This window comes from Leptonotus elevatus, chromosome 2 (assembly GCF_054856555.1).
Source record: "Leptonotus elevatus isolate MCC_2025b chromosome 2, RoL_Lele_1.0, whole genome shotgun sequence".
Taxonomy (NCBI): domain Eukaryota; kingdom Metazoa; phylum Chordata; class Actinopteri; order Syngnathiformes; family Syngnathidae; genus Leptonotus; species Leptonotus elevatus.
The window spans coordinates 16,202,276-16,226,657 of NC_141240.1; the positions used below are offsets into that span (position 1 = coordinate 16,202,276).

At 38.1% G+C, this 24,382-nt stretch overlaps 1 protein-coding gene across 1 annotated transcript in view; it reads left to right on the forward strand.

Annotated features, from left to right (window-relative positions):
- The window catches only part of klhdc8b (kelch domain containing 8B), an 89,535-nt gene that overhangs the window by 19,724 nt on the left and 45,429 nt on the right, over positions 1-24,382 (forward strand). The window contains exons 2-3 of the mRNA XM_086066967.1: positions 5,478-5,908; positions 7,441-7,874. Coding sequence (XP_085923093.1) covers positions 7,484-7,874 — 391 coding nt within the window. The 5' untranslated portion in view covers positions 5,478-5,908; positions 7,441-7,483. The remainder of the gene's footprint in view (positions 1-5,477; positions 5,909-7,440; positions 7,875-24,382) is intronic.

Below are 24,382 nucleotides of genomic sequence, written 5' to 3' on the forward strand. Positions count from 1 at the left end.
AGATTTACTTATGGCTCTTTTCCATGGCTGTTCTGTGGGGACTGCACACTGTTGTGTACGCTGTACAGTAGTTGTCATTACAAAAATGCATGGCAGAAATAAAACTAAAATATTGGCCTCATTGGACCAACCTCTCATTCCAAAGCTCTTCACTTTTTCAGTTTGGAGAAACTCTGCAGTTTTGAGTAGTGGGAAGTGAAATATAAACATATTTGACCTTTTGTTACACAACACGTCTCAAGAGTGCCACACTTCCTATTTGCAGATGAGATCTGCTGCTCTGAGTCAGCTGCTGACTTGAGGACGTCTGCGCGCCATTTCTTGGCCATCTAGAAGACATATTTCATTTTTTTTACACTTGTGTGACAGTGAAATGGAAAAATCTTAACTGTGATAAGAAGTTAAAGTTCCTTTGGTTTCTTACCAAGTCTGTAAATTCCCCGGTTTACTATTGTTTTGAACACTCCTTGTTGAAGCTTCTCCTTCCTTAAGAAGATGCATCACAGCCTTTAGAAAGCCAAAGAGAGAATCTCACTCAAGTGAGATCTCATGTGATGTCATGCAAAACAGTGGATTGGTATTTTGGGTGAAATTTAAAAAGTGTCTGTTACCCCCAAATTGTGGCATTTTGAACCGGGTGATGTGAGCTTGTTGCATTTGAGCTGATTTTATTTTAATAGTTTCATTAATGGAATTTTCGTATATGTACATTCCTTTCACGGCATCTAAAAATGTAATTATTTAATTATTTACTGTTGCTCATATTTAGGGTCCAAGCTTTCTGTGTAAAGGCCCTCTTTAAGTTGCTTACTTAAATTGCCATTATTTTTTTGATTTTTATTATTATTTTCTTTATATTTTTATATTTTATTTTATTTTTTTATTATTATTATTACTTTCTTTTTTAGATTAGCCACTTAGAGGAAATGCCTATGTTGAAAAAATAAAATAAAAAATAAAATAAAATCTTGGTAAAAAGTTCTGATCTGGTAATCATCTTGTTTGGTTAATTTTTTGGGATGTGTTTGTTTTTTGTTTTTTTACTTAGTCCCCAAAGGTGGTTTAAATTGGCATCCATTTTGAACCGTTGCTAAAAGTTCACAAACATTTTTAAGGTCACCACCTTCATGTGGTGAAATTACTGGCAAATTAGCAAGTGTTTTTTTTTTCCAATTTGGACACAGAGGAGTGAAACACTTGCAATGTGAAAGTCAAAAGGTAAAGCAGAGCTACGTGGGTTTTGTTGGTTGCACAAATTAACATTAGCTAACAGCGTTAGCATCTAATAGGCAACACTTACAGTATGTCATTGCTTGGCGATATAGGGGCCCGCCCCTTGTGCAGGGTTGGGAGGGATACTTTTAAAATGTAATCCATTACAGTTACAAGTTACCTGCTAAAAAAAAAAGTTAGTAACGTAATCCAAGTACCATAATATTAAAGTAATGTAACTGGATTATTTTTGGATTACTCCAATATTGAGTATGCTGATGAAGACAAAATAAAAATAAATATCACCACAATATATATTCTATACAATGTGCCCCTGCTATTTGCGGGTGGTAGGGACCCGGGCAGCCTACAAATTAATAAATGTACCTGTAAAATGAATACATGTTTTTACCTCTAACTGTAATGGAATACAGTTAAATTTTTTTGCAATCTGATTAGGTAACGGCGGTACGTGTATTCCGTTACTCCCCAAGCCTGCCCCTGTGTGCCCGTCTGCTCTTAGCTCAGTCAACATGTTTTCGGAATCCGGACTCTCAATTGGGCCAGCAAGTACATTATGTCAGGCATTACTGGATGAGGTTCAGCTCACTCTCTCATTTTCAGGGTCACATTCTCAAACGAGCTCATTTGAGCAAGACGTGTGATCAAGCATTATTTAAGCTCTTCCATAATTCTTGCTTAAGTATTTCTGATTCTGACTTCACATGTTGATGAATGAATAGATGGGTTTGGTATGACAAATGCATCAAAATCAGATTTCATCAACCATGTTTGTGAACTTAACATTTTGTCCTATTGGCCGCTTAGCTTTTAGTCACGGCATTTTTCTCCTTGTATTGATTCCTGGGGGAGGGAAATGCATTGAGACAGTGAGCCCATTGAATTGAATGGGTTAAGTCCGATAGTAATCTACAAGTAGGCGCACTTCATGCTGAGAACTCCAATAATCATTTTTACCATCTTTCTTTCGCTTCCTGTTGTGCAGCTATTCAGCCGGAAGCTTTCATTCCCGCTGTTAAATTTAGCCCCGGAAAAGTTCATGGGCACCTCAAAATAGCTCGACCTCTTTTCTAAATCTCTAAGTGTGTGTACTTTTCAGGGGTGCTTGCTTCTTATTCACAAAGACCTCTTTCATGTAAAAGTGTGGTTGCCAGAAAAAGGCTACATTGGGGGATCAGAGAGGTGACGCCAGATGGAGCACTCTAAGAATTCATTATCACTCGGAAAATTGTACTATTTTACTTTTTCATGTCACTTGCAAGATGTGCAAAATATAAGAGAGTGTTTCGGAAACAAAACCAAAAACGGTGTCACCATTTAAGAATAGGTTTTCAGTTGTGTTTGCAAAAAAGTTGAATGAATGAATGTCATGATAAGTGACAAAGTCATACACTGAACTCATTTAAAAGGAGGGAGGGAAAAAAGAGAGATGGCTAAACTTAAGCCCGGTCATATGCTCTACTTACCCCATGGATGGGGAAATCTACTCGTTTGTTGTGGAATAAACAAAAACAATGTATTCAACATGTTAACATTGAAATTTTAAGTGAAACAATTGAACTTTGGGTTTTAGTTTCCAAATTAGTTCCAGCAGATAATATTCAAGCACCTCGTGGAGTTAAAATGAAACGACCGAAAGAGTTTTCTGCAGATGTTTTCTCACATTATGGATGGGCAGCATGGACTTCGATTGAATGTTATTGTGTTCGAATTTCATTCTGCCAGTTTATGGGTGACGACGGTTTTTTGAAACAGATGCATTTTAAGAGTAGAAAGGGGTCTTATTTACATAGAGGTGTCGGCATGCATATTCAATATTGAAAGTAGTCAAAGTTGGTGATTGATTTTTTTAGGGGAAATACATATTGACTGAAACCGGGTCAGTGGGTCCGAACCAACTTTTGTGAGAATAACCCATCAACAAAACTGCTATGCTCACATTGAATCTGCTTGTTCATAGGGAGGCACAACATCCTGAAATATGTATTTATTTATTAATTTGTCCCAAAAACTTAACTACCTCTGAAAACAACCCCCTAAGTAGTGAGTAGATCGCGATTGCGAGAATTTTTATCGGTTAGTCTATCAGTTTAATATCATTATTAATGGAGACAGACCTCCAATAAATACAACCACATGGGTCGTTTTGAAGTGTGCCAAATTACAACCAAGTGTTACGTATTGTAGTTTAGTGCCCCCTATCGGTCATGTAAATAGCGAAAAAAATAGTAAACTGAACCATAACAGGAGTTACTGGGAATCTAGACAAGTGTCTATCCAATAGGGGTGGCAATCTTTGAATGTCTCACGATTCGATTCGATTCCGATTTTGGGGTCTGCGATTCGATTCAGAATCAATTTTCGATTAAGAATGATTTTTGATTCAAAATGATTTGATTGACAATGATTTTTGCTTCAATCTATAGATGTGCAAGGAATTGTAATTATCTACTCCAGTCTGACTCGTTAATGCTAATTAGCGCACGACTCGCGGCACTTTTATCACTCAAAAGAACGGCACCATACTGCAAAAAAACTACTTCTATTGGAATAACTTGATCGTGACTTTTTCCTTCTACTCTCTAATGTGGCTACAACTTAACAGTGTATTAGACCGCGTGGAACCACACTGCCCCTAAGTGGCAAAATCGGGTACAACATGAACAGCGCTCCAAATAAAGGCACACACAGACAAAGGCAAGACAGTGTAAAATTATTTTCAAATCAATATGATCGGACTTGATGCATCATTTTGTAGAAAATGTTAGAATTCCAAAAAGTACGATGGTTGTGCAAAGTTAACTCAGGCTGAACAGAGCACATTTTGTAGCCATAGCTGTCTTCTTTAAAAGTCAACTCACAGTAGAAGTGTTTAATCATCTAACAAGACTGTCAAGAGCTTTCCCCACCACACCTCTGCTAACACTGAATTAGGAGGCATTCTTTAATTCTTTCCACTTCCACAAAGTCATGCCCACACTACAAAGTGACTAGACGGCTACGATGTAGGCACCTCGGAGGAAGCAGATTTGGTGCTTTTTCTCAAGCTTTCTTGACTCATCTGCACTTGCGTCCCCTGCGCTGCGCAATGTTCGGCATTTGACGACTAGAAGATAAACATGCAAATCCCTCTTACAAAAGAGACATTAGAACACATCGAAAACAAAAAAATGAAGATTGAATCCCAACTGGTCCCATCATTCATCTTTTCATTTTGAATTGCCGCCTTATTTACACTTGGGTTGAGTGTTCGGGTTTCCGATGTACGGAAGCGTATTGCATTCACTTGAAAAAAAAAAAAAGTCCTGTTTTTCTGACACATTTTTGGGGGGAGCTTTGTTTTTTTGAGTAATTTTTTTCTGTTTTAAAAAAGTATATTTTCCTCTGTTTTATTGAATGTTTTTTTTCCTGTTTTTCTGAGTAATTGTTCACTGTTTTATAAAATAATTATTTTTCAGTTTTTCTGAATATTTTTTTCAGTTTTTCTGAATATTTTTTTCAGTTTTTCTGAATATATTTTTTAAAGGGTTTTCCCTCAGAGATTAGAGAACAAACCACAATACAGTATACACATCCATTCCTTTATTGAGAGCCAGTAAGTAAACATGACCATCTTATTGCATATGGAGGTATGCGGGAAAGTGTCCGCTTGTCACTTGGAGTTCAGAGGTAAAAAATAATAATAAAAAACTCTGAAAAACAGAACACCAGCTCTGTTTTTCGGAATATTTTTTTTTTCTGTTTAAATGAAGAAAAAGAAATTCTAATAATTTTTTTCTCTATTTTTCTGAGTACTTTTTCCTCCTGTTTTTCGGAATATTTTTTGACAGAATTTTTTTTCCAGAAAAACAGAAAATAAAATAAAAAATACTCAAAAAAACTTGTCAGAAAAACAGGAGGGTTTTTTTTCAAATGAATGCAATATGCTTCCTTACCGATGTCACTTGTTCAGTGCAAATACTTTTCATTGGGGAAACATGCTGCTGAATTTTGAAAATATCTCAAGTGGCCCAAACACAACACACAAACAATGGTTCATTGGTTGCCTGAGTAACCGCATCCATGGGGGGGATTATCAGCAGTGTTAATGTCTTGAGGTCATTTGCATTTGTGAATTTGGAAACCATTTGCATCCAGTGAAAACACAATCAACATCCTTTCGTGCGACTTCAGATCTCTCACGGGATGTTTTGTCATATGGTTTTCGACAATGTTTTAAATCCTGTTTCTGTGTGTTCTTGCAGGTTGAGCCTCTCCGAGGGACCTTCTCCAAAGCTCTTGCGTGCATCTGCTCTTATGAGTCAGAGGATATTCCTCCAGGATATGGAGATGTTGCCTAATTAAGGCAGGAAAAGCTTATTTTTTTTTGGACGTCCTTTTAGTTGCTCTTGTGAAGTTTTCATTTTAGACTGTGGATCATTTACCCTCCCTGCTTTCTTTGTAAAATTGCTTGCTGCTTGGGGTTTTTGTGGGATTTAGTTGTTAAACCTGAAGACACCCTTCTTGAAGAATATATTCAAGTTGAAATAAGCTTCTAACAGGATAGACTGAGGGAAGGACAGAGTGGGAGAAAAGGGGGAAAACTTGTGAAGGGCAGATGGATTTGCTGCTCACAAACCAACAGCCCAATGAATAAATCATTTATATAGGGGAAGAAGTGACATCTGGAAGACGGGTGAGTTTCACACCTTTTTTTTCTTCTTCTTTTTACCTTCTTGACTCCCTCCTATCCTACACTTCCTCTCTTGTATGCAAACATGCATTTGCTTTTATTTAATCTATGCTGAACTAGCAATTTTTTTGTTAGGTTTCACACAGTTTAAATACATTTTGAGGCAAATTCAAATGATTACTATTTCAGTTTATATACTTTTTTTTGGTTTGGTGACATGCTGTGATGGTTTCTAATGTAAAATATGTTTTGCCTGAATAAAGGTTGGAAAACACGGATTTAGTTAGTGAAAGCAAACCTCATGGCCGGTTAGCATTGTTATGCTAAAATAGGCTAACTATTCAGAAGGATGAACTTAAAATTGAATTTCGTTAGCAAAATGAAGATAAAACTTACCCCACAACTTCATTTAGCAGGATTATTCTAAATAAAATTTAAAAAAAAGTACTGTAAAGTTAATTGCAGATAATGCTAAAGCTAAAACTTCCGTCAACTTGAATTAGTGCCAAGTGGTGCAGTGACCCACCCGATCCAGCAGGTAGAGCCGTGGGGAAAACAAGTGTGCATTACCGCCACTTACAGCAAAAATGGTGCAATTTGCCATGATCTATCAATCTCACGAGCCAGGTGGACTTGTTTGTGATTATTGGGCCTTCACTGCAAAAAGGACAGTGGAAGTTTTAAGAAAAAAATACTTCAAATGAGCAAAATGATCTACCAACAAAACAAGAAACTTTTACTTAAATTTACCTGTAAGATTTAGAAAATTACGAAAAAATAATACTAGTCCCATATCAACCACAGCGGTCATGAATATAGTATTTTTAGACTAAAAACATTGAATTTTTTCAAGCTTTAATGTATAGAACTATTGACTTATTACTTATTCATGACCCAGACAGGGATTGAACCCAAAACCTCCCAGTCTGAGGGCAGACACTCCACCACTAGACCACGTAGCTGGTAGTGTAATTACTGTAAAGAGAAAAAAATTACCTTAGTAAATATAACGGCACGAACTGATGATTTAGGAAAAAAATGCTTATAATAAAGTGCGTTATTGCACTTTTGTCTGATTGTTTTCACACTTGTATTTTTCCAATTTATCTTTTTACTAGATTATGCAAACTCTTAAAATAAGAAAATGTAATTTATGAAACCCCAGTTCGGGGCCTTGGTTCTTGGTTAGTCATCTTATGTGGAAATGAAATGTTTGTTTTAAGCCCCACAGTACAAACTGTCTGTGCCAAGACTGCTTCATCAAATAAGATCATTAAGTACCGTAATAAGTTTCTTAAAATAAGCATTTTCTTGTCAAGAATGTTCTAGTCTGACAATTGTATTTTATGAAAAAATAACTTGTCAAAGCAAAATAAGCAAATTTAGGTTAACTGTAAGAAATGATATCTTACTTAAGATTTTAGTTTTTGCAGTGTTCGAGGTCAGGCGCATTACTGAGAGCCGTTGGAATTGTGTTTTATTTTCCGTCGCACTTTCATTTTTCTCACCCTCCCTCCATCCTACCCCCCCTCCAGCCTGGTGTGTGATGGTGTCCCCCCTCCTCTCAGTCTCGGAGACATGCCCGTGCAGGAGATGGCGGTGAGTCCTGTCAAGTCCCTGTACTGGGAAAAGTTCCCCCCCATGTCCCAGCGCAGAGTCTACTGCACCCCAATCTACCACGAAGGCCTGCTCTACGTGCTGGGGGGCTGCAGTGAGACCGGCATGCCCCTGGACAGCGTGGAGGTGCTCGACGTGGAGAGCCAGACGTGGAGCCAGCTGCCGCCGCTGCCCACGCCGAGGGCGGGGGCCGCGGCCGTGGCGCTGGGGGGGCAGGTCATGGTCCTGGGAGGCATGAATCAGCAGCAGACACCGTTGGCATCGGTGGAGGTTTATCATCCAGATGAGGGCAAGTGGGAGCCAAAGGCCAGTCTGGGGCAGCCGTCCATGGGCATCACCACGGCGCAAATAGGTACGCTTACATTAAGTGGAGAGAAGGAGTGCACGTGAGGATGGAACTTTGTTGGTTGACTTGGCATTTGTGTGCCTTTGAGAAAGTACAATCATCTCACCTTGCATTGAGATGGGATTATTGTTCAGACACAAGTACTTTTCTTTCCATTTGATGTCTTCTGAAATTAGCTGAGCATCATTACATTTCTTACGTACGACTTTCAGTGATACGCGATTCAAACAAATCTTTGTAATAGTTAAGAAAAAAAAAACCGTCAAGGCGTGACAAACAACAAATAACATAAATATTTAATGACTAATCAACAAAGAAATCCTGTGCACAGCATGCTGCCACAGTCATTAACATATTTAGCAATAACTGTTGATAGATCATTTTAAATATGTATAATAATATACTATAATATATAGTCATAGGATTAATATGTGTCTATTAAGATTGGGCATTTATTATGGGGGCAGGTCCTTTGTTTATATAATGCATTTAAAAAAATAACTTGTCTTATTATCTAATAACGTCTATATTGTCAATAATACTTAAAGCAGGGGTGCTCAAGTTCGGTCCTCGAGAGTCCCTATCCTTTTCCATGTTTCCCTCCTGCAGCACAGCTGAATCTAATGATCAGCTAATCAGCAAGCTTTGCAGAAGCCTGATGACGATTCTGATCATGAATCAGGTGTGTTAGTGGAGAAAAACATGGAAAACGGGCAGGACAGGGGCTCTCGAGGAGCGAATTTGAGCACCCCTGACTTAAAGGATCTTTGTTCAATGTGTCACTTTTTTATACTCGCGACTGCCACCTCTGGCCCAAAGCGTAACTGCAGCATCCCCATTGTAGAAAGTTAGCAGCTCACGCGTGTTAGCTAACAACACAGGCTAATGCTAGCACAACGCCACATGTTTGCTACTCCGCGGGGACGCGCATGACGTGATTATGATTATGATTTTTATTATGATTCGCTGCATTATAGTGCCAACTACTGCTGAGGATTTACTCATTATCACATTTATTTTACCAAAAGTTTCGGTTGCTGATACCAGCGGCCTCCACAAGTACCCGATACCTTAAATAAGGCCAGTATTGGCCAAATACCATTAACCATACTTGGTATCGGTAACTTGCCCATCCATAAAAATATTTTAAAGTACAGTCTATATTCTTTTATAGCCTCTGTCAGGTTAGAACACCATCACTTCTTTCTTATCAAGTTTTTCTGGACACGACAAGGTTGTGTTTGTCCCATAAAACAAATCAACTTTTGCTTTTGTATGTTGCAGTAATTTCTCTCTCTTGTGACACAAAACAAGAAAAAAAATAGCTGTAGACGAAAAGTCTTACCTCTGAAACGGCAGACTTAATTAATTAGATGGTTTTTTTTAGTGTGGTTTTTTTTTTTATGGTGTGAGAAGATGCTGTGTTGATTGACTGAGAAGCCTCTCCAGCGTCGCTGGAGTGGAGTCTGCTTGCTTGTAATTAAAATTGAGTGGTGCTGAGATCAATGTCCACTCACACAAGTCAAGAGGCTTCTGCTTAACTAAGGCTCAGGCTCAAAACGAGTGGCACAAAAGTATGAAGATTGTCAATATGAATACATTTGGTACATTGAATGTCGGTGTTTGCATGTGGACAAACATACAGTAAATACAGGATATTTGTATGCGTGCGTGCGCGCATCAGCACGATGTCAAGCTGCATGTGGAGAGACTACTGCAGACTGCTTCAGCTTGTGTGTGTTTGTGTTAGCACGTTGCGCACATGCCAGTTGAGACGGAGGAAGGAGAGAATAAACTGTTTACACGCTACTGGAAGGGAGTAGATATCTGGAAATGTGACACACCCCCAAAATATGAGTATTGCATGAATTTTGCGTCTGTGCGATCAATTGTCGATTAAGAAAAATTATAATATGCATCTAATTTTTCAGGTTAGGGGACACTGTGCTTCTAGTTAAAAATAAAGTTAGTCTTGAGTCCTGCATAGGCATATATTCTTTATCACTGTCAATCAAAACAGAATTTTATCTTTGTAAAATCAGATTCTATGGTGCAACTCTTGTATAGGCTCATACCTAGTGTCTGTATTGACAGTAAATGTGCAGTTGCAACACTCAAATAGGAGGCTGTGGTTCTTTGTAAGCAAACTGCTCTGACTGCTGTTTTGTAAATGTTGCAAATGTCAACTCTGATCTGGAAAAAGAAACATTCAGCATCATTAGAAATCTGAAGTTTCCTGGCGTGAAAGAACATGGTGTGACTTTAGATTTATGTGTTTCTGAAGTTTACATACACTCTAAAAACTGTTGGGTCAAAAATAACCCAACTATGGGTCAAAAATGGACCGATCTTCTACTTGGGTCGATTTGACCCAACTTTGAGTCAAGAAATGGGCAGCATAAAACAAATCATAAATATTGGTCAGATCCTATACTTGGGTCAAAAAATTGGGTCATTTTGTATAAAACAACCCAGAAAGTTGGGTCGGTCCATTTTTGATCCATAATTGGGTTACTTTTGACCAAACAGTTTTTAGAGTGTACATAAACTTGAAGCTTGAAAGCTGGCTTGCGATATTTAATGTTGACACATCCTGTGTTTTGTCTTGCACAAATGGTGCCAGTGCATTATAATGAGACACACACACACACACAGTGTGTGTGAAAGTGCAGCTCTGCGGTCAAGACACTCCCTTAAATGGTGGCTGTCACATTGCTTCACATCAACAGCTCAGCGCTTGTTGTTTGGCTGCCGCACAATTAATAATACTGAGTATCCACCACCCGTTGCTGAGTTTCTGGAGAAAAAAACCACACGATCACGGCCATCATCTTTTTTTTTTTTTTTTGACTGCCAACGAAATTTACGCATCCCGACACTCCCCATTGTGGGGGACGTGTGACCAGGGCGAGAGGAGCCGCAGCTGGAAGTTAGCGGAGATGTTTGGATTTCAACAAAGACGTCATGCTGTTTACATGGCGTGTGCACTGATGATCTAACACACCGCCCACGCTTGGAGTAGTAGAGCCTTCGGTGGTTGCATCCTCCTACTAGTCCTGCCAAGCTGTCAGCATGTTCGCGTTTGTATGAAGGGATTGCGTTGGCGTAATATGTTGCCATTTATTTGGTGTGTCACAAAGTAAACTCTCTTTGGATGTCCATCGAACAAAGATTGCCTTTAAAGTAGGGCTGTCAAAATTAGCGTGTTCATTTTGAGTTAATTTAAAGTTTCTTTAACGGCACCAATTTTTTTTAGCGCGAGATTAATGACTGTCCTTTACTTGGAAAGCCTGTACTGTGGGAATTTCAATCGCAACGATGCAGACCACGTCAAAGTTTAGAAGTAATACATTTGATTATAATGCATATATTTGTGGAGACTCAGGTCAAGTTGTATTTTACAATTTTAAAAATTTGCAGAATTTCACAAGTTACTTCATGTTCAAGATTAGATAGCTTTAATCGTTTTTTTGTACGATTGCATAAACACTCAAAATAAAAGAATTCCATAATTATCAACACCTTACACAGAAGGAGCAAAACATTGGACAAGATTTTCACCAATATAAACACAAAGTCAGCCTCACACTTTTTTTTTTTTATTTTATTTTTTTTTTAGAACAACACACATAATGATTTGCAAAATACTGAACACACTTTTATACATTAGACACTTTTGTATGTCATAATGTCACTTTCGGGCAATTCCAAAGCACTGACTGACAAATCACCACACGCATGAGCCAGTTGATTAAACACACACACATTAGCTGTTTCAACACATGATTGCCTTATTGTAGACAAACCGATCAGGTGTGAACACTACAAAAATGCAGCAGGTAAATTCACCTGCTTTCAAACAAAATGGAAGAAAAGTGAGGGTGAGAGGGGAAATCCGTGGAGGTCGAGCAGGAGATCTGAAACTGAAATAGGAGAACGTCCTCAAAGAAGAAGAGGACCAAATTTGTCAAATGCAACTTTGTCGTCCAACACTATTTGATGATGTCATCAACCATGAATTGATGCTGAGGGAGGCCTTCCAACAACATACTCAGACATCAATATGTCTCAAGACATTTTTAGTTGTGTCTTAAGACATATTTTTGAGACGTCTTGAGATGTCCTCTAAAGTCAAGACATGTCTATAAGAGATGCCTATATCAAAATCTAACTCAACTGATTTTTTTTTTCTTAAAAACTGTTCCCCAGTGTTACTGAGGTTCCTTTAACTGTATCATAACAACACACTCTCTTTTGGTCCCTATTCCCTCTCACTTACACTTAGTTGCCTCCTTGTCAGTCACCGGAAGATAGATGTCAAAATTTGATAAGCCTCTCTAGAAAGAGCTATGAAAATAATGAATACTAAACAATCCAATCCAAATTAAATCACACAATATCCCAAATCCAGAATATCACATCCCACCAAACTCTTACCAGCAGGCAGCCCATCGGTGCTTCTCTCATGTTTGCTGCTATCAGCAGGCTAATAGAGGAATTTGAAGCACTTAATAAGACATTAAATGAGTAAAACCTGTTTTATTTGATTTGGTGTACCTCACTGGCTGCACTATGTCCCAGTCGGCTCATTGGCAGATACAAAGATGATAGTTTATCTGCACTCATTTAGGGATTTTGCTTTGCAGGTGCTGTCTAAATACTAAGGACATTTTAATTGGGTTGCTGTGCTGTCTTCAATGCAGCATCAAGCAGAAGTGATGGCATGGGATCGAGCAGCGGGAATATTGCTATATGTGATGCTACATTTATATTAGTAATTGGTTCATAGAGCAGTCGCTACTGTTAGGAGGCAGATCTTTTCCTCCACGTGTTCGTTTTCTTTCTTTCTTTAGTGAGAATGTTGGTTATCCGAATACAGGCTGGAGATCGATGAACAGTTACTTCGAAGCTTTTATTTCTACAGAATATTCCGGGCACAAGTGAGTTCCAGACAATGGCTGCAGCCTCTCACAAGTGCGAAGATTTCAGAGGACTTACAACATTCTTATACTATTTTGAAGGGCGGTACCACAAAGCCCCCAGCAAACAGCCCACCCGGAGTTCACCGGACATGGAATAAGACTTTAAAGACATCATTCAAACACATTGACTTCAACCACAGACAATGGCCCATTGTTGTGGAAATAGAGGAGGTTCTCCAGTCATGACGGCACCTGGCAGAAATTGCAATAACACTCACAAAGCTCTACTGAGGAAATAAGGAAATTAAAACAGTTATTACTAAATCTGGACCCTCTTCACTACCTACAGGAACAATAACAATGAGTGTATTGTTTCCTCTTTATGAGCTTACGTCTGGAGGGATCATGTGATGTCAAGCAAACAGCTCTGAGGTAAAACCAGGAGACAAATGCTGTCATCACTGCTTGTTTTTAGCTATGTCGGCACAAAACAAAGTCTCACTCATTGCCACTTTCGAGGAGCACAGTTCGATTAACATACATCTGCATCCGCAGGCCCGGGGAGTAACGGAATACATGTACCGCCGTTACTTAATTTTTTTTTAAACTGTATTCCATTACAGTTACAGGTAAAAACATGTATTCAGATTACAGGTACATTTATTAAAAATGGGGATTACTTCGAGGGATTACAATTTCTACGATGAAAGAGAGTGCGAAAGAAGGCGAGAGAGAGAGAGAGAGAGAGAGAGACAGAGTGAGAGAGAGAGAGAGAGAAGGACAGAGCAAGAGAGAGCTATCTATCTATCTATCTATCTATCTATCTATCTATCTATCTATCTCTATCTATCTATCTATCTATCTATCTATCTATGAGTTGTGGTTGCTTTCAGTGACAGTTCGAAAACAGCATATGGCCTTCAATCAATCAATAGCCTACATGCTTTTTAATTACACAAGGATTTGTGCTAGTTGTAGGCATGCATTGTCCCTATCACCCGCAAAAAGCAGGGGCACATTGTATAGAATATATATTGTGGTGATATTTATTTTTATTTTGTCTTCATGATCATACTCAATATTGGAGTAATCCAAAAGTAATCCAATTGCATTACTTTAATATTATGGTACTTGGATTATGTTAATAACTACATTTTTTAGCAGGTAACTTGTAACTGTAATGGATTACATTTTAAAAGTAACCCTCCCAACCCTGAGCATCCGATACACTCAACCTCAAATGCCACACTCACAATCGTGCTCACGGCAACAATGCGATGTGGTCATCCAGCACAGAGGCTTGAACCCAAGTGACCTTCATCCCTCAGGTTGAGTTGAAAAGCAAGCTAAAATCCTGGACTGTCAAACCACGGCCGGCGCTATTTTTAAAGGATTACTCAACAGGAAGTCAGACTCTTACTACACCCTTCACTAAGATTTGAAATGAGCGCTCAAAGGGGGTGTTACCTGGAGGACCGTTGGGTTGCAAATGAGAAGAGGGTTGGACGTGGTCTAGCTGTGATTGACAGCAGCCACTCACTAAGAAGCCGTTTAAGGAGGCGTGTACGAGAATGACATCAGTTTATATAGTTTATCAGCAAAAAAGTTGAGTTATGATTTAAGGCTTTCTTGTAATGTACATTTGATGTGAAATCTGTTACACATACACAAATAATTGTTTAAGTGCATCTTTGGTTAGTTTTCTCACTGCTTCCACTTTTTTTTTTTTATACTTTGCATTATTCTTCATGGCCTCTGTACATTTGAGATTGCCTCTGGCTGCCACTTTGTTTTTGTCTCCACTGTCATGATAAAAGTCCATGGGCAAGATTATAGAGTTATCAGTGTTGACCAAAAGTAATGTCACGGTCTGAATATGGATGGGGGAGCCATTATCTTGAAGTGCAGGTTAGCAGGCTGCTGATGTTCATTAAAGGGAAGAATGGTGAACACAATAATACTTCATTTAATCCCTTTAACCGTATTTCAGGTCAATTAACTAACTGAGATCAGGACAATAACAACTCATATATTTGAGTCAATATTAGAGCTGTCAAACGCTATTTAAAAAAAATCAGATTAATCACATCTTAGAATTTTGATTACGATTAATCGCTTAATAAAAAAGGCTTTTTTGTCAACAATTTTCCCCCGTCAAATTTGAAGAGCACCAGGTTATGTGTTAATTCTTTTGATATTTAAAGTTGTGAAGACGTCTTCAACATTTTTTGCTCCACTCACTGCACACGCTCATCCTCCTCTTTTTCTAATCAGTTAATTACTTGCATAATTTAAAATAAAAATACCCCAATATTTTGACATGAACAAATATTCTAAATGTGATATGCAAACATTTATTAAATGCTTTACTTTAATGCATGTAATTATGTTTATTATTACCTTAAACGTAGCCATCCGCTGTCACGCTAAAGGATAATCTATGGTCAAAATTAATAGTGGGATCAATCTGCGTTAATTCATGATGAATGCGATATTTTTTTGTGATTAATTAATCAATTAACATTTTAACTTTGACAGCACGAGTCAATATATAATATCTTTACTTTACTTTACTTTTCGGTGTACCTAAATGGGTTCTTATTTTGGTTTCCATCATCCTCCTATTTCATTAGTATTCTTCAGTATTTTTGGCTGCCATCATTCATGCATCATTCCGACATGCATGAAGTAGAACGGTATGGATTTGGGAATTTAGATGATTCATCTGCTGGGCTTTTTCATCCCAGCACAGACTGTGTTTTTCACACTGTGAGTATGTTTTCTCACAGCTGCTTCAGGCAAAGTCACCTGTTCTCAAACTGTAAAGACAAGCGTCGAGAGATTTCCCCACATTCTACAGTACATTTTCATGTATTTCAGTACTTTACTTCACATTTGAAACATTCTTGAATCCCTGGAATAGGCTCTATATTCAAACTTTAAAACAGCAAAAGAAAAATGCTGAATAACTCATTGTACTTTGTGTACTGTGTGTAAGAGTGGCTGCTGGTGATTTAAAATGATGTGGATGGAAAGCATCAATAACCCTGCTTAAATCTCAGGTCTTAAAAATATTTATAAATACATATTTTTTTCAAAAGACATGTTTTGAAAGTGGTGGTGCATGATGTTAATCTAACAGCCTGCTGGTAAAAAAATGAACATTAATAGAGGTTAACATGCAGCCTTTTGAACCAGGTCTTCCAAATCGTTTGTTTTCACATTTTATTTGTTGAACATTAAATCTGCTGGGAAGAAAAGGAATTCATCAAAAGTTCATATCAAAATTTGACATATTTCCCGGAAAATAAATGCAATTTGACCAAAATAGTAAATGGAGAAGACATACAGTTTTGGTGTCGAAAGCGTTTTACAAAGCTTGTCATTCAATTATTTGAAAACACATTTGTTCAAACTATGGAAAAGTTGTTTTTTTAATGTTTCAATTGGCTTCCCTTCAGGAGAATCTTGTGTTGCATTTTGGCCAACTGTAGAATCGGGGGCCGGTTATTGCACACTTTGGGTTGTAAAACCGTGGTAAATAGTCCTTGCGGCAAACATCCAGAATTTTGTATCAATTAGACTGCCTGCTACTTGGTACACTTGCTCGTGGTGGAGTCCATAGATATATTATCAATAGAGCAAGCCTTATCTGAAATATTCGTGCTCTTTGCATTCTTCTATAAAACATTTTTTTAACTTTCATCCACCTCCACCTTTGTCTCAGTATAATCTAATCCCCGTGTTATTCCTCTAGTGGCTACATCTTTTTATCCACTCCTGCATTGTCAGCGTGTGAGAACCAGGAGCGTAATCATGGGGCCCCATACTGTATATCTGTCACTCTTTGGAAACTTCAGCTGTGGATCATTTTTAAATGCATTACTTTTACCAATGGAATGATGGGATGAGGCTGAAGATGGTGTCCTTTACTGATGGAGTTCATTCTTGCAGTTAACTCCTTGCAGCTCGTTGCCCATACTTCGCATGTTCTTTACATTATATTTCCTTAACTCATACCACTTTATTCATTGTCAACCACATGGAACTTGTTGTTGGCTCTGAGGGAGCGTATTGCAGTCAATAAAACCCATTAATAAGTTTTCCTGTCAAATATTTGTCACAGAAATGTCAATCGCAGTACAGTATATGATTTTGTGTGTGTGTGTGTTGAACTTTGAGAAGCTAATCAGATAATTAATGGAGGAGCTCCGGCGGATCAGTGTGTTGGAACGATTAAATGCTCTTCTCACCGCTGCTTCGGTTGCTGCATTGAGTTCATGCATATGCATGACGGAGCCGCACATGCTTGTGTGTATGCACGGAAACAAGAACAGTATCTGCGGCAAAGATTTTTCAAGAATATTGCTTGCTCTTGTACGTCATTTTATAATCCCTGACCGTCTCAGGTCATATCACACTTTCTTTATTTTACAAAAGTAATGACCGCTGAGCAAAAGACACACAGACACACACACACTGAAAATCTCACATATAAAGTCATGTTTTGATTATGGTGAAACTGAACGTTGTTTTGTATGCTAAGCTACAGTTTTTTTTTGTTTTTTTTGCTGTCTTTCTCAAAGAGTGCTCAAGTTCGGTCACATAACATTGAAAAATATGCATGTCATAAAAAGAGACATCACTTTATTGCAGTTCCAGAGCTCCTCCTCAGGAGAATTAGGTACAATTTCTTAAGACAACCATGTACAGTATATCCAATTATCATTCAAAACAGCTCTTCTGAGAAGCTCTTATATTCCGGTACTTATTTTAAAACATGTTTTTATTGGTTATTATTTGGATATCCATTGTTGACAGGATAATTCAAACAATCACAGTGTAATAAGAATTGCTGTATAAATAGTCTCCCTTAAACCAAACTGGGAATCATAATATTGTACTTTGTGTGGCAAAATATAGTAATAGCCAGATACATTTAAAACAATTTATTTTTTTTGCACCACTTGTCTGTTATGTTTGTGTATTATGTTGTAGCAGTAGCGCATCACTTTTGTAAAAGTAGACCGTTCCATATATGTGATTTCTTGCTGAAATATTTAATCTAGCACTTTATTTAGGTTGGATGTAATGTTTTTCTGGGTGACTACTGAGTCAAAGAACATTTCATTGTTGCAGATACTACATTTTTCATTAGCACATCCTTATTATAAGTACTGTAAAGCAACATGGGATGCAATTATAGAGCATAAGAGATTCAGAAGTGGCAGAGTCTTTAAGTATAAATGAATTGCTCTGAAACACGAAACGTATAGGGGGGGGGGGGGGCATGGAACGATGGCAGGCATGACAGAAGAGAACAAGTGGTAAAGATTAGAAATGTGTGTGGAATACCATGGCCGTTGTTTTTAATTCTCCACTTTGACATTGGCTTGTCTCTGCAAGTACAGTACATGGGAAGCTGAATTGATGAATAATATTCATAATTGGATAAAGAGTTTTTGATTTGTTTTTGAAAAGCCCAAAAACAATAATGAGCTAAAAGCTTATGGTGCTCTTCCAGCTGGGATTCCCTTTAGTGAGCCAATAAATGCTGATCTTGTTTGGCATGTTATCAGACTGCAAATGGAATGTGGCTTTGTTTTTTCTTCTTTACATTTAAATATATCAAAAAGCTGCTTTATTACACCCCCCTTCATCATTCTCATTTTAGAGAGATGAATGTCAGTAATCTTCACAAATCTCCACAGTGCATTTATTTGAAAGTGTTCCAATTGGTTGAAAAGCAGCCTTCATTTGACAAAGCTCTCAAACATTTGGTGAAAATCCTCTTTTGACTTGATCAAGCCTGGATCACCTTGAACATTTTGTCAGCCCCTTAATGATTAGCAACTTAAGAATCAACCAACAGTAAATTAAAAAACATGCTTTATTCAGATTATGGTATGATTCATGTCTCAGTAAAGAGCCTCCACTTGAGAATGTCGTTGTCGTGTGTATCTTGTCTGCAGCTGTTTCTGATATTTTTTGCAACTTTAATCTTGTGTGTTTATTTTTCTTTTCAGTATTGCCTTGAATAATACACCTTTGCATAATAGTCACTGATGGAATTAGTAGCACACTCATTCCACGTCTAAGCCGGAAAAGTGGGTTCAGTTCCCAATCAGTGATGGTCTGAATGTCATTGTCAATGTTTTTGTCCGTCTATATCCTGTGATTGACTGTCAACCCGTGCACGATGTAGTCTTACTTTCACCCAAAGTCAGCTGGAATGTGAAATACTCCACACGACACTGATAAAAGTTGGTATTGTAAACTTTTGTCTTATCTTCCTCTTTTGATCTGAAACCCAAATCTATACAACAAAAGCAAAGATATTGACCTTGCCATTCCAATACTTTCATTCCAGTGGCATTTAATAAGCAGCAATGCCCTTGTGTAAAAACACAATACCATTGGCATATTGTCTGATAACATCGATGCACCATTTTCAGCTTTGAAGCCAATAACAGTCCTTGTTGCTGACCTGTGCATGTACCGGTGCCAGGCAATGAGAAAGGCTGTAAAATGTCAGGCAAGCTCAAAATAGCTGGTCCGCAGCTGGCAGGCAGTACAGTCTTTACCCAAAAGGAACACCTCCATGTCTTTGACAACAGATGTCAACAAATCATAAAGCCACCTCAACACAATTAGTGTTGTGTTCAATGGTTTTGCCTTACTTTCTGTACAATTCTAGTTAGACATGCACATTTGCCGAAAATAAATAGTCTACAAGATGGGAACAGAAAGGCACTCAAGTGACGATGATGATGAAGAAGCAAGCGAAAGGACATTTTCTCTCATCAAACACCTAAAAAAATGCATTCACATTCCTATGGCTGTTGGGCTCCAGGTGGCGGAGTGGTACCGTCACTTGCCTACGATGCAGGATGGCGTGGGTTAGCTACCCCGCCTGGGAGACCGTGTTTGTATGTGTGCGTGTTTGTGTGAATGCAAAAAACAAACAAAACAAAAAAAAAAACTCCTATGGCTGTTGGGCAGCACAGTGGACATTGTGAGTCCAATAGCATAGTTGCCTAAGTCAGGGGTCTGCAAACTGTGGCTCTGGAGCCACATGAGACTATTTAGTCGCTCGCTGTGGATCAACATTTTTTTTGTGAAGAAATTAATATATTTTTTTACATATTTATTTTTATTTCTTAGATAAAATATTAATTAAATGAATCAATAATGAAATAATAATAATAATAATAAAATATTTTAAAATTAGAGTTAACATTTTTAAGTTGTTAGAAAAAGAAAAGAAGACAAAAAGTTTTTAAAAAATACCTAAAAATGTCCAAAAAGTAACCGTAAAATGTCCAAAAAGGAAGCGGAAAAGCAGAAAATGATCATAAGATGTCAATGAAATTGCCAAAAATGTCAAAGAATTCAATAAAAAAGGCAGACAAGAAAGTGTTAAAAAAAATAACCATAAAAAGATGAAATCCAAAAATACCCATAAAAAGATGAAATCCAAAAATTACCATAAAATGTCCACCAAACTGCCAAAAATGCCAGAAAATTGATAGCAAAAAGGCAAAAAAAAAAAAAGTCCCAAAAGTGTCTGAAAAAGGAAGAAGAGGAGCAGAAATTAATTACCATAATATGTCCATAAAATTGTCAGAAATGTGACAGAATGTCAGAAAAGTCTGTATGAAAAAAACCCCAAAAAAACCCGAAAGACCAAAGATAGAATTAGAATAGAAAATGAATCTCAATGTCGTGGATGCTGCATATTTTTCTGTTACGGCGCAGCTTTAATGAGCTCACTAACACTAACACACTATTTCGTTTATCACAAGGTTCAAATGACTCTCTTGACAGGAAAGGTTGCTGACCCTTGGTCATATTAGTCATATTTAAACTAAACAAACAAGAGTTTACATTCATGGATTATCATGATCTGGATGACTGACAATATATTAAAAAATAATTACACACACAATTTTTCTAGTCTTTTATTTATTTATTTTCTTTTAGTATCACTTGTTTTTGTCTAAAGTTGAAATTTTCTTTACACATACTGCTCCAGAAATGTGTGTTTTTGAATGCTTGTCTGTCCATTCAGACGTCTCTGCACCTCTCAGTTGAAGTCACCCAGGATGGGCTTCAGCTTTCTACTTGTCCCACGTCGGCTAGATGAGTGGTATAGAAAAAGGATGGGCCCCTCAGTTACTCTTCATCATCATTGTGAAGCATGCATGAGCAAAAAGCTTTTGTCAAGACCGCAAAATGTCCCGTGGTGCGTTGATCTGATTCCGACACGTTCATCCAAGAGACGTTTTACTGACTATTCACAGTACACAATGTTGCAGCAGGGCATGCGCCGCTGCAACAGCTCCTGAATTCAAATATCCTACTGAGTTTTCATCCAGAAAGTCACTTGACACTCCCTGCGGGGCTTGTGTGTGTGCGTGAGAGAGACATGACAGCACTGCTCGCTTCCAGCGGGAGTTAGGTTGAGGTTTACCCCTTTTCTCTGACACAGCAGAGGAGGTGAGAATCAGAGCAACTCAAGGCGATGAATTGTGAAAAGAGACTAGAGAGGTAACAAAAAGCAAAGTGTGCGTGTGCTGTTTGACGAGGGTGACAGCAAGGGGTGGACGCAGCTTAGGAGAGGAGGGGGGGGGGGGGATGCAATGGACAGGTTTTCGCATTCTGTATTATTTTGCTGCATTGGCCAATTTTTTCCCCACAACTTCCGATCTTATAGGCACATTGTTTGCACTTTATTAACACGGTCGTACCTCCACCTCTGTTTAACAGTAAGATTGCATAAAAAAACAACAACCCTAAACAATGTATGACTCATGAAAGAGCCACAGACATGCAGACGAATCAGAGTTGACGTTGTATAGCTTCCCTAATGACACTCTGTTATTTGTGACCTGCTGAAGCCGAAGACTTTAGCAAATGAATCATAGCCGTGGTGCAGTGTGGGTTGCCAGCGCCCGGGGCAAGTCATGGATTTGCTCTCTCTAACCAGCAGACCAGGAGAACTCCCTTGAACCTTGTTTGATCCTTCTGGGTTACTTTAGTTCTTGATTGTCAAGTGTGCACAATGTCAGCAGCAGAAATTGAGCTTACGCCAGCTACCTCTCACATTCAAGACTCTAACTTGACCCTAAGTGGGGATAGCTGATTGTCTATGTGTGCAATAGAAGGCGGCCGGTCCCGGGTGTACCCCATGAACTCAAGAAGGCAAACAATGTCGACACCTTGTGTTTGAACTAGAGCTGTCCAACGGTTACATTTTTAAATCAGATTAATCACATCTTAGAATTTTGATTAATCATGATTAATCGCTTAATTAAAAAAAAGGCTTTTTATCACAATTTTCCCCCCGCCAAATTTGAAGAGCACCGGTTATATGTTAATTCTTTTGATATTTAATGTTATGAGGACATCTTCAACATTTTTTGACCCACTGCACTCATCCTCCTCTTTTTCTAATCAGTTAATTACTTACATAATTTAAAATTGAAAAAAAATGACCCTAATATTTTGACAAACAAGTATTCTAAATGTGATACGCAAACATTTATAACATTTATAAAATGCTTTACTTTAATGCATGTCATTTTGTTTATTGCTAAAACACAACCTGTGCTTCCTTAAACGTAGCCATCCACTGTCACGCTAAAGGATCATTTATGGTCAAAATGAATAGTGCGATTAATCTGCTTTAATTCATGATTAATGCGATCATTTTTTGTGATGAATTATTCAGTTAACGCTCTAACTTTGACAGCACTCAACCTACTTTTCAAATTAGTGAATAAAATGTCATATTTTTATACATTTTATATGCATGCTTTAAGCTTGCGACCCAGTGACTTCACCAGAAGTTAAATGCTTTAAAATGCTTTTCCAGGCCTTTACTACAGCCCCTTTCAGTTCTTGTTTGTTTCTGGGAGTCTCCTTTCTGTCTTTTCATAGGATGTAAAATGCAGGCTCTATTAGGTTAAGATCCGGTGGTTGACTTAGCCCAGGGGTGTTAAACTCGTATTAGCTCAGGGGCCGCATGAAGGAAAATATATTACCACGTGGGCCGGATTGATAAAATAATGGTATATAACTTAAAAACAATTGCCGTCAATTATACACAGATTTTCACTATTTGTGGATCAACCCTAAATTAGGGAGCTCAACTGTAATCATATTGTTAAAAAAAAAACACGAATGCAAATGAAACGTGGCAACACTTTACCTGTATGAGTTCCGAACGTGTTAATACCTGTTTTGCATATATATTGTTTCCAGAATGCATTGTGTGGCGCAGTTAATGAAGTTATATGGATGTTAATCCTTATAATTTATATGTATTTGTGTTACCAGTAATTGAATTTGTGTCGTATTTAACACGTTTGTATCGGTCTATGATTAAATGTATTTATTTATTTTAAACAAACTGTAACTTTAGGTTGTGTGTAAAATACAGTAATGACATCCAGGATGATTCTGTGTTGCATTGCTCATCTGAGGACTGCTTGTGAAATTACAAATTTATGTTTTGATTGTGGCCGGCTGATTAATGGGTCGGACATAAAAAAAATATATATATTTACAAAATCGTCTCGAGGGCCGGATTTATCCCCTTTGTGGGCCTGATCCGGCCCGCCGGCCGTACGTTTGACACCCCTGACTTAGCCAGTCTTGGTCTTGGTCGAGGTTAATGAATTTGGTAGTCTACATTACAAAACCATTTTGTACGACATTTTTGAGAAATGCATCCAAACATCATGCAACAAGACAATGACCCAAAACACACATTACTGACAGTACTGTAGCTGTAAATACTGTAGTGAAGTAGTATTAGAAAAGTGAAAAAGCCAAATACTGAGCTGGTGGAAGAGATCCATGCTACAAGTTCACCTGCTTCGGGGGCACAATTACTTGACAGGCCCTGTGTGCCGCTGTCAACCCATGCTACAGTATGCTATTACCACTCAAGGACATTGAATTTCACCCAGCTAGCATCCTGGAATAGATGACCCGATCCCCTCTTGTGCAATACATTTGTTACTACATTGGTTATTTGTACATTTGTTGTAGTATAGGAATCCCCCAATATATTGTCACTGTAACGCAAGAACATGTTGGTATGAACCTAACTGGCGACCAGTCCAAGCCGGTGTACCTCTCCGATTGGTCCAGAACACCCGCGAGCCTAATTAGGATGGGGATGGATGGACGTTTGAAAATGTTCTTTTTCATCATCATGTCATCACATCACACAAACCTCATATCATCGCTGTTTTTTTTCCTTTGCCTGCATTTGTCTGTCATGTGCTTCTTTGTGATGCGGTGCGGCCTGTTCGCTTCTCATCACCCGTTCCCTTACCTCCTCTCCACATGTCATATTTGATCACACAGCCCGCTGCTTTACCTTTTGGCTGCTGAGCTTTTTATGCAGTCACTGACCACTCAATGTACCACCACTCAAACCGTAAAATTCTTCAAAACGCCAATAAAATCTGTTGTTGTTTCTTTTTATTTCTACTGCATTATCACCATGCAGCATTATGCATTCCATAGAAAGCTTTGCGTTGTAATTCTGTTAAACACAAGCTCACTTCGTTTAAGCAC